Source organism: Eufriesea mexicana, unplaced genomic scaffold (genome assembly GCF_001483705.2).
Source record: "Eufriesea mexicana isolate 0111107269 unplaced genomic scaffold, ASM148370v2 scaffold994, whole genome shotgun sequence".
Classification (NCBI taxonomy): domain Eukaryota; kingdom Metazoa; phylum Arthropoda; class Insecta; order Hymenoptera; family Apidae; genus Eufriesea; species Eufriesea mexicana.
In genome coordinates this window covers 444428-456926 of record NW_016909129.1, presented here as the reverse complement: position 1 = coordinate 456926, position 12499 = coordinate 444428, and the positions used below count along the sequence as shown (strand labels likewise).

General features: G+C 33.7%; 3 protein-coding genes across 5 annotated transcripts; 2 read left to right on the top strand and 1 right to left on the bottom strand.

Moving 5' to 3' along the window:
* Positions 1 to 6: 6 nt before the first annotated feature.
* Positions 7 to 2480, top strand: LOC108547310 (gamma-glutamyltranspeptidase 1). Its single transcript, XM_017899765.1, has 9 exons — positions 7 to 61; positions 155 to 294; positions 395 to 627; positions 718 to 878; positions 946 to 1166; positions 1410 to 1605; positions 1694 to 1859; positions 1949 to 2095; positions 2173 to 2480. Exons 2-9 carry the CDS (start codon positions 156 to 158, stop codon positions 2359 to 2361), a joined length of 1452 nt encoding a protein of 483 aa, XP_017755254.1. The 5' UTR covers positions 7 to 61; position 155; the 3' UTR covers positions 2362 to 2480.
* A 416-nt stretch (positions 2481 to 2896) lies between these two features.
* Positions 2897 to 7952, bottom strand: mus201 (rad2 superfamily protein mus201). 2 transcript variants are annotated; one of them, XM_017899768.1, is made up of 9 exons: positions 7918 to 7952; positions 7048 to 7152; positions 6752 to 6927; positions 6024 to 6455; positions 5737 to 5953; positions 4390 to 5657; positions 4214 to 4312; positions 3606 to 4131; positions 2897 to 3540 (listed from the first exon to the last, which is right to left on the bottom strand). In XM_017899768.1, the coding sequence occupies exons 2-9, from the start codon at positions 7133 to 7135 to the stop codon at positions 2897 to 2899; spliced, it is 3450 nt and encodes a 1149-aa protein (XP_017755257.1). In that variant the 5' UTR covers positions 7136 to 7152; positions 7918 to 7952. The 2 variants fall into 2 exon arrangements, with proteins under 2 accessions (XP_017755257.1, XP_017755258.1); XM_017899769.1 differs by lacking the exon at positions 7918 to 7952 and adding an exon at positions 7454 to 7519.
* Positions 7953 to 8277: 325 nt separating this feature from the next.
* Positions 8278 to 12439, top strand: Su(H) (recombining binding protein suppressor of hairless). Of its 2 annotated transcripts, none has more exons than XM_017899767.1 (2): positions 8278 to 8315; positions 10345 to 12439. In XM_017899767.1, exon 2 carries the CDS (start codon positions 10450 to 10452, stop codon positions 11968 to 11970), a length of 1521 nt encoding a protein of 506 aa, XP_017755256.1. In that variant the 5' UTR covers positions 8278 to 8315; positions 10345 to 10449; the 3' UTR covers positions 11971 to 12439. The 2 variants fall into 2 exon arrangements, with proteins under 2 accessions (XP_017755256.1, XP_017755255.1); XM_017899766.1 differs by lacking the exon at positions 8278 to 8315 and adding an exon at positions 8822 to 9230.
* Positions 12440 to 12499: the final 60 nt, after the last annotated feature.

Here is a 12499-nt window from a genome sequence, read left to right as displayed (position 1 = left end):
GTTCAGCAGTCGATGCGGCTATAGCTGCGCTTTTATGCGAAGGAGTCGCGTCTTTGCACAGGTAAATTAAATCTCGGATAACATACATGTACATCTGATCTATAATCGTTACTTTTCGTCTTATAATTCATTTTTCTTTCGGAATAAATCCAAGCATGGGACTGGGTGGAGGATTTTTAATGACAATTTGGGACGCGACGACCAAAACTGCCAATTATTTAGATGCACGAGAAACCGCTCCATCTGACGCTCACAAAGATATGTTTAAAGGAAATCCCGAGTTAGCAATGTACGGTAAGCTGTTAGATCTTTTTGTTGTTATTATTGTTAGGTACATATATGCCTTTTAGGTGCAACATACACGCGTGGTAATTTGATCGTTTGATCGAAATAGGTGGCTTAGCGGTTGCCGTACCGGGTGAACTTCTTGGATACTGGGAAGCCCATCAAAAATATGGAAAATTACAATGGTCCGATCTATTCGAGCCGACTATTTCTTTATGTGCCACTGGATCTCGCGTAACTAAATATCTAGCCTCGTATTTGATTAGTAAAGAACCGTTAATAAGGATGCAAAAATCATTGGCGGAAATCCTCATAAATCCTATTACGAATGCAACGTGGAAGGTGATATGTTTTTATTTGTGGCATATTCTTTTTTTTTCATATTTCTTAGTCAAATATAAAACGATCACGATAAAGTTTCATTTCTTTCAGGTAGATGACAGAATAAAAAGGCCACGTTTGGCAGAAACGTTAAAATTGATTGCAAAACATGGACCCGGTATATTTTATAACGGCACGATGGCTGATACTCTAGTTGAAGAAATAAAGTCTTTCAATGGCATCATTAAAAAACAGGATTTACAGAATTACAGGTTCGTTTGAACCTCTTATACGTGCCCACTGAAACTAAATAAGAATGTATAGATGTAATTGTTACAGGGTAAAATGGGATAAACCGATTAAATCAACTATTGGAAATTTAACTATCTATACCGCACCGCCACCGGGTTCGGGTGCGATCCTGGCTTTTATCATGAACGTTCTTCGCAATATGGTTCCTAATAATGACAGTAGGATTATGTGGCAAATAATAATCGAAACATTTAAATGGGCTTACGCCAAGAGAACTAAATTGGCTGATCCTGATTTCTTTAATATCAGTGAGTCAGCGATTTTTATTATCAGCCACAATGACTATATGCAATAAGTATCTCTATTGCTTTTAAAATAAATCATTCAACCTGGACTTTAAAATACTTTAAATAAAAGCGTATGACAGACAATATCAATAGAGTAGTTCAAGTTTATTAATTAATTTTATCTAATTCTAGCACTTACAGAAGTAATTCTTATTGTCAGATATAAAAATCGATAATGATTGATTACCAATAATATCTTTTCAGCTGACACTCTCGATAACTTAACATCCACCGATTATGCCGACTCAATTTGGAAGAAAATAAAAGTTAACGAAACAAACAACGATCCAAAGTATTATGGTGCTGAGGTGTCTATGCCAGAAGATTCAGGAACTTCTCATGTTTCAGTTTTAGCTCCCGATGGATCGGCCGTATCCGTCACTTCTACGATAAATCAAGTGTATGTAAATATGAATTTTTCTGATTTTAAATTCTACTGTGAATTTATTCCAACTGCGAAAGTTCTGATTTCCATATTAATTTGACAGTTTTGGTGCAATGATACGTTCAACATCAACCGGCATAATATTTAACGATGAAATGGACGATTTTAGTTCTCCAAATATAGTTAATGGATTTGATTTACCTGTTTCACCAGCGAATTTTATTCGACCTGGAAAAAGACCTATGAGTTCTATGAGCCCGACAGTAGTTGTAAGCGTGAATAAAATAACGACGTACTACTAGATAATATATGACATTGATATCACAGTTTTATCTTTTTTTCTTTGTTCTTTCTAAAGATAGACAAAAACGAAGACGTTCGCTTAGTAATTGGCGCTGCTGGTGGAACTAAAATCACCTCTGCAGTTGCGATAGCAATGATATTAAATCTTTGGTCAGGATATAACGTAAAACAAGCTATTGATACACTTAGAATTCACCATCAGGTAGAATCAAATATCGATTCGACTAGTTGTTGTTACGTATTCCCGATTATCAATAACGTTTTTTTTTTAAATCATAGCTACTACCAATGCAAGTCCAAAACGAAAAAGGATTTTCTGCAGACGTATTAAGTTATTTATCGAGCATTGGACACAATATTACAACTTACACAGGAATTGGAAGTGCAATTACAGCAATATCCCAACAAAACGGACTCATATATGCTAGTTCGGATTTTCGCAGGGAAGGAAGAACTGCTGGTTTCTAAGAGATTATATGAGGGGTTCCATATCGATGTACAAAATATACGAAGAAAGTAAATCAGGGTACAAACAAGGGAGAATCTGAAAATATCCTGGTATGATTTGAAATACCTCTTTGAAATCATATTTCTTTCACTACACGATACCTCATAAAGTATTAGTAAAATAGATATAACATAAAAATTTTAGATATTATAAACGAAATATACTCTCAACTGATCTTTAGAATATTTTCGAGTATTAGTTGTATGTTTCACAAAACATGGAATTAATTTTATTACATCTTTATAAGATAATTATAAGATTATTGGCACAAGTACCTCGTACATTTAATAACATTAATTTTATATCCTCTCAAACAAAGTAATAAGTATTGTATACAATAATAATTTATTTTTTTAAAAATGTACAAGCTTCTATTAATTTTCAATAAAAATAATATTCTAAATTTACAATTTATTAATTAACAAACGCGTTAAATTTTATTTCTAAAAAAATTTATTCGTTAATTTTTATTAAATTATGGTACATTAAATAACACTACGAACTACCACTATCACTTTCTGAAAGCTCAGCTTCTATTTTCACTTTTCTTACACAACGTTTTACCTTTTTTGTTTTGTATAATCCTCGTTTTGATTTTCGAAGTACTTCGATCGCATGTAACTTATTTTTTAATGCATTCGCTTTATCATTTTCTCTTTGCGGTATATATTCATTGACATTTTTTTCGTTAGGAGCAGTAACAGCGAGAACTTTAGACTTGGTATGATCAGTTGAAGTTTCTTTATTTTTCAACTCTTTTTTCTTTTTTCGGTTTTCAATTGAATATTTCTTTTTCTTAATTGATTCTTGCACATTTTCTACACGCGCAGAATCTTCCACATCCTCGTTATTTAATCTTTGCACAGCTTTTCGCACTCGTTTACTCAAATTCATTTCAATTGATTTTGGAATAGTTTGTAATTTAAAATATGCATCTATTTTATTTTGGACTTGTTTCTCTTCTAATCTTTTGAGTACTGGTTCCATAATTTTATCACATTTATTTTTGTCCCAACCAAATTTTTGTTTTGCATAATCAGCTAAAAGTACAATATTTGGTTTACCCCAAGTGAAAGTCTCTTTTGACTCATCCACCTTTGGTGAAAGATATGCTTGTACAACAGCTTGACTTGGGAAGCCTGCATATAGAATAATAATATATATTATAAGGTGCATATAGCGATGAGAGAAATCACATATCTACCTTTTTGAATTTGTAAATTCTGTAACTTGGTTCGTAAGGTCGACTTTCCAGGACCGGCGGCTTTGCCATTTTCGATCCAAGAATAAAAGTTTGTTAAACCTCGTAATAAATTGTCACCTTCTGAAGGAAATGCTGCTAATATTTCTAAGGCAGTAACGGGACCAATGCCAGACAAACCTGTTGTATAATCGCTACCGACTAAGAGAGCAAGTTGTATCATTTCATTTCGTGTTAATTCTAAAAGAAATAAATGTTCTATAATTTGAACTTTAATACGTATTCTTTGGATTAGTAAGATAGCAATCAGCTTACTAAAATAATGTTGTATATCACAGGAACGAAATTCAAGAACTTTTTTCTTATTATCGAAAAAGTTTTTATAAACGCATTGTCCTCCAAACAGCCAAATATCCGAATCATCCGTGATTGTACCGTTGGTGAGATGAATTTGTTCTAAGTATGCGCATTGCGCTTCTGCTTCCATGGGTGCTACTATATATGGTATTCCAAATAATCGTAACAATTCCTATAAGTGAATAATGTCATTAATACTGTATTGAAAAAGTAACAGTGTTTATTGATAATTTCTTAAATTTATATTGCAATACCTGAGCTTCGATTCGTATTTGATCAGAAATATCGATACCTTGCCTTTCTAATTTACCAATATTTGCTATTAATTCCTTTTGTTTATCTTCTAGTTGTGTCTGAAAATCAAGTATATTAGATATTTAAAAAATGTTCGCTTATGCGTATATGCGCATTTAAATCTGGACTTACGTACTTGTAAGGATAACAATTCATCTTCATTCGTCGGTATACGACTTACTTTTCTTGAGTGATCAATTATTATATTAATATTTGCATTATCTGCAGCTTCTACATTATCTTTTGGAAAATTGGTTACATTTTCAATACCAGTTTTGTCTTTCGTTTGATCTTCTCCAGACTGTGCATTTGTATTTAAAATATTCACATCAATATCTATGATAGACTCTACATTGATGTCATTCATTTTTTCTATATTAGATAGTTGTTTATCCTTAACTTGATCTTTTGTCGACTGCACAATTATTTCCTCAAAAGTGATTTCGTTTTTTGATATTTCATTCTCGGAGAAAAGACTTTTCGGCGATTGCATAGGCAACTTATCGAAGACTTGTGTATTTTGTGAATATATTTCTGCGTTTAATTCGTTATTGGATGTTTCAAATATATCAGCGAATATATCACTTTCCATTTTTTCATCAGATTTAAATGTTATCTGAATACCTTGTTGTGGAATACATTTATTAACAGTAGTGGTTACTTCTGATATTGGTGTATCTTCTATCTCTATAAAGTCATCTGAGTCCGAATCTGTTGAACTAATTGCAGTTACATTTTCTAATTCATCGTTCGTTTTATTCGAAATGTTTGCGGTTTTCATAGGAGATAAATTAATAATATTTGTTTCAACATTTGATTTAGAATTTGTTGAGTCACATTCCGTAATTCCGTCATGCATTTCCGACACATGAATCGATTTTATATTTGTACAATCTAGTTTTGTATGTTCTCCATTATTTTCAAGTATTTGAATTAAATGTTGCTCATTTGATAAATTACTTTTATTTTCACAATGCTGTGTTTCAAGGAAAGTGACCTGTTGTGGCACTTTTGTGACATCTTTGGTGACTTTATTAGTTTCACCATTACCTTGTTCAAGAAGAGTAAGAATTTGCTTCTCCGTTAATCCGCTATATTCTAACATATACATTAGTGCAGGATTCGTAGCGCATTTTCCGAAATATTTTTTTGATAATGCTCGCGATTCATTCGATTCTATTTCTGATTGTGTATCGCTATTTACTTCTTCTGTAAATTTAAAATCATCCGTAGACATTTCAATGTCGCTATCCCAATCATCATTAAGTTCATATTCATTTATATCATCATAGATTGATGTAGCTTTACTGGAACCAGCAGTGGCCTCATTTACTTTACTCTCATTATTTTGTGCATTCTCACTATTTGAATTGACATTGTTACCTTTGAGATATGCATTTTTATCTGCAACATTAAGTTTACAAATAAGGATATAGATAAAACGGAATCGGTTTTACGTAAATAATACGGAATGTTAACATACCACTAATATAAATTAATCTAGTTGTATTGTCTGCAGCAATACGATAAGTATAATTCTGGACATTTGTAGTTATCCCTTGTTCTTTTAATAATTTATCTAACTCGTCCAATGTAAGTGTTTTTCCACCCATTTCTTTTTCTGCACTTTCTAAACTTTGTTGTACTAACCTACGCTTCAACAAACGTTTCATTTGGAAACCAGAAAATTGATTTGATTCCTAAATGAAAACATATCTTAGATAAATGATAAATATAAGTGTTTATGTAGCTTTCAAGATGAGTATGTACTTCAGGCATTTCGTGCAATCGACCCCATGAACTTTGCTTTCTTGTTTCTTTGAGATCTGTTAGAATTTCATAACGCACGTCAGCTGGTAAATCTTTAAATTCGGCACTAGTTACATCGACGTTATGAATATTTCCAATCCATTTTGTTTGCTTCCGTGGACTCAGTTCATCAGGCGAATCTGAATCGGAATTATCGCTAAGATTTAATTCCGTGTTGCTTGTACTCGGAATATTTGGTAATTTGAACATATCATCCGTTGTTTGTTTATTTTGCAAATTTATAATTACTTCAGAAGGGGCATTTGTAGTGTTTTGTTCCTCAGTATTAAGAATTGTTTTTACTGTAGAATGTTTTATCAAATTATTTATTAATTCTGTCCTCATCTGTTGGGCTTTATTCTTGGCCATAGATTTCTGTTTCCTGCGTAAAGCCTGTGAACACAAAAGAATAAGAACCTCTTTTCTCACTACCTGGTTCCCACAGCAAACTAATTATGTACAGACAATATTATAACCAAGATAAAAGTACAGTTTCATTAATACATGCATACACAATGTACCTAATATTACTTGAGGCAGACGATAAATTAGATAATTAAAAAGTTAAATGAAATTAAATTGACTAAATTACATTGTATGATGATCTATACTTGATATATTTATTGTAACATAAACATTCCTAAGGTTCATATGTTAAAAAATAAAGGTATAATTAAAAATATATTTACGATTGTGTCCTTCTTAAGCATTGGTACACCTCCATCAAAAATGAAAACTGGTTTAATTTTGTAATACATAAGTTTGCATATTCTATGAAATAAACCAATCAGATGAGCATTAGGTTTTGGGTTACCAAATCGATCTTGATATCCTTGTAATACTTGATGTATCCAAATTGATATATCTATAAAATCATGAAATTTTATTATTTATGTGAATATAATTTAACTGTAAATAAATGTATGAATAGGTCTTGATAAATATATGAATATGTAAATATGTAAAAATAAATATTAAAATATACCAATAGCTAAAACTTTTCCTTCTAGTGTGTCTAAAGGTACTTGTTTTCCTGCTGCATCAATTAAACGCCAAAGGCCATAAACACCCATTATGTAAGGCAACAAACCTATGAAAAACAATACATTTGGATGTGTTTTAATTAATACAATATATTATAATGTATTTCACAATTTTCATTATGAAATGATTTGTCAATTCAAACATTCAGAAACATAAATATCAGCTTTTTCTTCTTTTGCTTATATTTAGAAGTCCAAATAGTTGTATGTTAACAGTATAATGTATGTTTGATTATTTATAACCTAAATTTTAAATACATTATGAAGATATACAAAGAAACGAAAAATATTTTGGAGATACTACTAACATAAAACACATTTACATATGTATCCTTTATACATGCATACCTATGTATACATTAATGTTAAAAAAATTATTCACTTCTTTTATATGGTATTAATACTCGACGCACATATATATTAATAACTATATATTTTAATTGTATTTTTATCGTGAATTAGTAATTGAATTGGCTAGATAGTGAATATCATTAATGGTATCCTACTTTCATCGAGTCATTAAGCTTTAACAAACTAATACATTCACACTTAGAAACGAAAAATACAATTTTATCGAACTGTCATTCCTTCGGATATTAAAATTATAGTACATATTTATACAAATTTAACATAGAAAATAGAGGTATATACTAATACGAAAATATAATTTTATAAATTCCAATAACAAACTAAAATTTCTTTCTATCATGAGAAATTATAAAATTTTCTAAAAGTGTCTATATAAAAAAGCCAAATGTGTTCATGTATTTATAGTATTCAAAAAACAATTTCCTACAAAACGTGTAACGTACGTTTTCAGCAATGAAACTGCTGCTGCAACGTTCATGTAAATTTTTTAATTGGACAAAAACTAGACTTTCGATGAAATAAGAGGTAATCTCATAGAACGTTAATTTGTCTATCCACGCGCACTCGTCCTATATTACGCAGTACCAGGCTGTTGGCCGTTCGTGTGATTCGAATACAAGTATCTAATGTAATATGTGAAGTACACTTGTGTGTAACTTGTCTAGTCTATGTTATATACACACTCGTAGACATGATGTATATATCGTATCGTCATCATGAGAGAAGTGAAGTGAGGTTTCCCACAGCAGGTTTTTCCCACGCCCCCCAGAGTAACCCCAACATCCTTTTGCGGCAGCAATTCCACGGTACCTACGGAGTAGAGGGGAGTAGCTCACGTCAGGTGGGGAACAAGAGGGGAAACTGGAGGCGCTTGGGTCGACCAGGCCATTGTACAACAGTAAAACAATAGAATCTGCAGCTCAGTAACGTAACTATAGAAACCACTAGAAATTGTTGCACTTTAAATTAGACTTTATAAGGATTAATAAACATTGTTGACATTTCTTGGATAAGTTAGAAATTATATAGATTGTATTACTATTCAACGACATGGAGTACAACTCGATAAAACGTTCTAATAGATTAGGAAAAAATAATGCACTTGTCTATTTCTTTCTTTTATTATTTAATGTCACTTTGTATCAGTTTGAAATCTGAAATATTTAAGTTGATATTTACCATTGATAACAGAAAAAAGAAATGATATAAATGTTTAAGCGAATACTGATTATTTTTATATCAAGGGGCTTCTGGATCCCTTACAAATACATACCTGTTAGAGCCACTTACGCGGGTAGTAATAACTCTACGTTGTCGTTTCGAACTTAGTTACTCGGCGAATACCGTCGGAGAAGGTTGTGTGTTTTGTTATACGCTTATCGAAGTAAATGTTTATCATTCTACGGTACCTTGAAAATTATGAGAGTACGAAAAGTTTAAAAATAAGGGGACAAAGCAACAAATTTTCTATACGATCGAAATTAGTTTTAAGCGATGTTTCGAAACAGTATGTTTGCATTTTGGATTTAAAGTGGCGCGCGCGGCTAAGTTATTTCTAAGGGTTGGTAAGACTGTTCGGAAAATTCGGAAAGTGAACAGGTGTTTTTTGAATGGATTAGGGAGAATAGGTGACGAGGACGCAAAAGGATTTGCGAATGGTGAAGAATCGAGAAATGGTGTGATATTTGTGAATAACCGATAATTTAAAAAATGCATTGGGATTTATGTTTCGAGTCAAGCTATTACGAAAAATGAGGTGAGAATCAAAAACGTAACCTGTGTTTGTTCCGTGTAACCTTTGCATCAGAAAGGTAAATAAACGGTTGTTAGTATTTTAATAATTCGTTATTAAATGAATTGTATAGATTTGCTATTTTCAAGGTTTATTAATCCATTTCTAAAATCAAAGTAATTTCTAATGAACAAGTGTAATGTTTAGTTTCTGTTATTAAAGTGTTATAAAATACAAATACTTTATTTTTGGAAATAGATTTTTATAAAGCTGTTCCAACGTATTTTTCAACTTGTTATGTAATGTTATATATAATTTTATATATGTAAAAGTTCTAACATGTAAAATTTAAATCAGTTTCCTATTTGTGTAGTAATGTATGTTGTTATATTATATAGTCAATGTAACATATAAAGTTTGGTCTGTGGTTTCACACGAAAGGATGTACTTGTGATTCCGTTCGTGATGCATTTAATTAAGAGTTGCCAGTATACGTGACTTATGTCAGACAATTGGCACGTAAGTTTTATTAGGAAGCATAAATTTTGTACTTTTTAGAGAATACTAGTTTGGTACTTTTGCTTTATAAAACATATAGAAATTTGGAAATAGTCATGTTACGTGTATAAAATTGATTAGAGTACATTTTCATATTTGCAAATACATAGGTATAATAGTATAGACACAACGGACAAGGGTGTTTTAATTCATGCAGGAAAAATGAGCTCAGCTTGGTTCCCACAGTATATATGTACATTTCCTCTTTCCTGTACTAAGACTAGCAATTCTTGGTAGCTCGTTTAAAGAAAGATACCTTACGTTAATTATATCTTGCATTGTAAAAAACAAAAATCTTTCCCACACTATGGTCTTAAACGAACAGAATCGTATACTTCTGTGTCTATTCAAACATATATAGCTAAGAAGACAACATTTTTGTTATACTTATAATATTATTATGCATATATTATATGGTATTATAATACTTGTATAATCATATATTTTATTTCCATTTTATTTAATAGCATTTTTTCCCTTTTATTATGTATTAACTAAAAGACTATTTGTGAAAATAAGAATGAAACTGATAATAGGAAAGGATAATGATTGTAATTAGACACGATGAAATGTATTTCAGGTAAAGGAGCAAAGGCAATTATGACATGCATAGATGACAAGGATAGTCTGCAAGCAACCTAACAACTCTGTTGTATAGTCGAGAGGATCGAAGCGAAGGTTAAATATGCCACACCAGTTTGGTTTGCCCACGATGGCGCATGGAATGCAATCTCCTCCTTCGCCGACTTCGGTCATGTCGGTTTATCCTCGATTCGGATCCGGTGTCTATAGACCGGATCATCAAGATCAAAGGTTGACACGCGAAGCAATGGAACGTTATTTGCGCGATAGAAGTGACATGGTTATTGTAATACTTCACGCAAAGGTTGCGCAAAAGTCGTATGGTAACGAAAAACGATTCTTTTGTCCGCCACCGTGTATCTATTTGTTTGGGGACGGGTGGAGAATGCGCCAAGAACAGATGCTTCGCGAGGGAGAGAGCGAACAATCCGCTCAACTTTGCGCGTTTATCGGAATCGGAAATTCCGACCAAGACATGCAACAATTGGATCTGAACAATGGTAAACAATATTGCGCGGCAAAGACACTTTATATTTCGGATTCTGACAAGAGGAAGCACTTTATGCTTTCGGTGAAAATGTTCTACGGTAGCGGACACGACATCGGCGTGTTTCATAGTAAAAGAATCAAAGTGATCTCGAAACCGTCAAAGAAGAAACAATCATTGAAGAATGCCGATTTGTGTATAGCGAGCGGAACGAAAGTTGCGTTATTCAATCGGTTACGATCTCAGACAGTTAGTACGCGTTATCTTCACGTTGAGAATGGAAATTTTCATGCGAGTTCTACGCAGTGGGGTGCGTTTACTATACATCTATTGGATGACAACGAGAGCGAATCGGAAGAATTTCAAGTGCGAGACGGCTATGTACATTATGGTAGTACAGTGAAATTGGTATGTTCCGTAACGGGAATGGCACTTCCGCGTCTAGTAATTCGGAAAGTGGACAAGCAGATGGCTAGTCTAGAGGCGGATGATCCCGTTTCGCAACTGCACAAATGTGCTTTTTACATGAAGGACACAGATCACATGTACCTTTGCTTGTCTCAAGAACGTATTATTCAATTTCAAGCTACACCTTGCCCGAAGGAGGCCAACAAAGAAATGATAAACGATGGTGCCTGTTGGACGATAATCAGCACCGATAAGGCAGAGTATCAATTTTTTGAGGGTATGGGTCCGGTCAGATCACCTGTGACGCCGGTACCATTAGTTCATAGCTTACATTTAAACGGTGGCGGGGACGTGGCAATGCTCGAATTGACGGGGGACAATTTTACGCCGAATCTTCAAGTATGGTTCGGCGACGTAGAAGCGGAGACCATGTACAGATGTCAGGAAAGTATGCTCTGTGTGGTGCCCGATATATCGCAATTTAGGGGCGAATGGCTCTGGGTGCGGCAGCCGACTCAGGTACCTGTCTCATTGGTTCGTAATGATGGCATTATCTACGCAACCGGTCTAACGTTCACCTATACACCAGAACCCGGTCCTCGGCCTCACTGTCCACCCGCAGACGAAATCATGAGAGCACCGCGTGCCATGCACAATCAAGCAAGCATGCCACCTGCAATTGCAGATGTACCTTGGAACACCCATCAACCCCCTCAGTCGGGTCTCTGATGTTTTCTAGACAATTACAGTGCGCATCACCAAAGTTTACGAGCTAGTGAGACGAACGCTGTTTCGAACGTTTCGGTTCATTCTTCGAACGATATTCCAGTTTCTGTCGATAACGAGCCAGTTAGTAACGATGCTAACTCAGCGACCACCTACGCAGCGAAAGACCTGTTGCTCAGAGTCAATAGCGCGGCAACGAGTTCAGACAATACGAAAAGCAGTACGTAGCAACCATTTCGTTGCATTACATTGGATTGCATCGCGTTCCATTGCGTTACGTTAACTTTGCCATTCGTGGATATGTACAGTGTGCCGTGCCGAGAATCGTTTCCCTATGTTCATAAATACGTAGGTTCCTAGCTTTAAGTGTTAATACAGAATTACACACAGGGATTAGAATTTATAGCGACCTTAGAATTAAGAGCTTTTTACGAATGTGAATATTTAGCTAATTAGTCGGTAAACTGATGGGACCGGGGGTTGGGAGGGGGGGGGGGGGGGAAAAGAGAAAATTTTTTTTTTTTTTTAACCC

Bases quoted from the DNA above. Each gene is read 5' to 3' on its own strand.
- LOC108547310 (XM_017899765.1), top strand. From the start codon at position 156: ATGGGACTGGGTGGAGGATTTTTAATGACAATTTGGGACGCGACGACC. The intron at 879-945 runs GTTCGTTTGAAC...TAATTGTTACAG, and splicing joins CAGGATTTACAGAATTACAG to GGTAAAATGGGATAAACCGA. The intron at 1,606-1,693 runs GTATGTAAATAT...TTAATTTGACAG, and splicing joins ACTTCTACGATAAATCAAGT to TTTTGGTGCAATGATACGTT.
- mus201 (XM_017899768.1), bottom strand. From the start codon at position 7,135: ATGGGTGTTTATGGCCTTTGGCGTTTAATTGATGCAGCAGGAAAACAA. The intron at 6,456-6,751 runs GTAAATATATTT...TTGTGTTCACAG, and splicing joins TGCTTAAGAAGGACACAATC to GCTTTACGCAGGAAACAGAA. The intron at 5,954-6,023 runs GTACATACTCAT...GTTTTCATTTAG, and splicing joins GATTGCACGAAATGCCTGAA to GAATCAAATCAATTTTCTGG.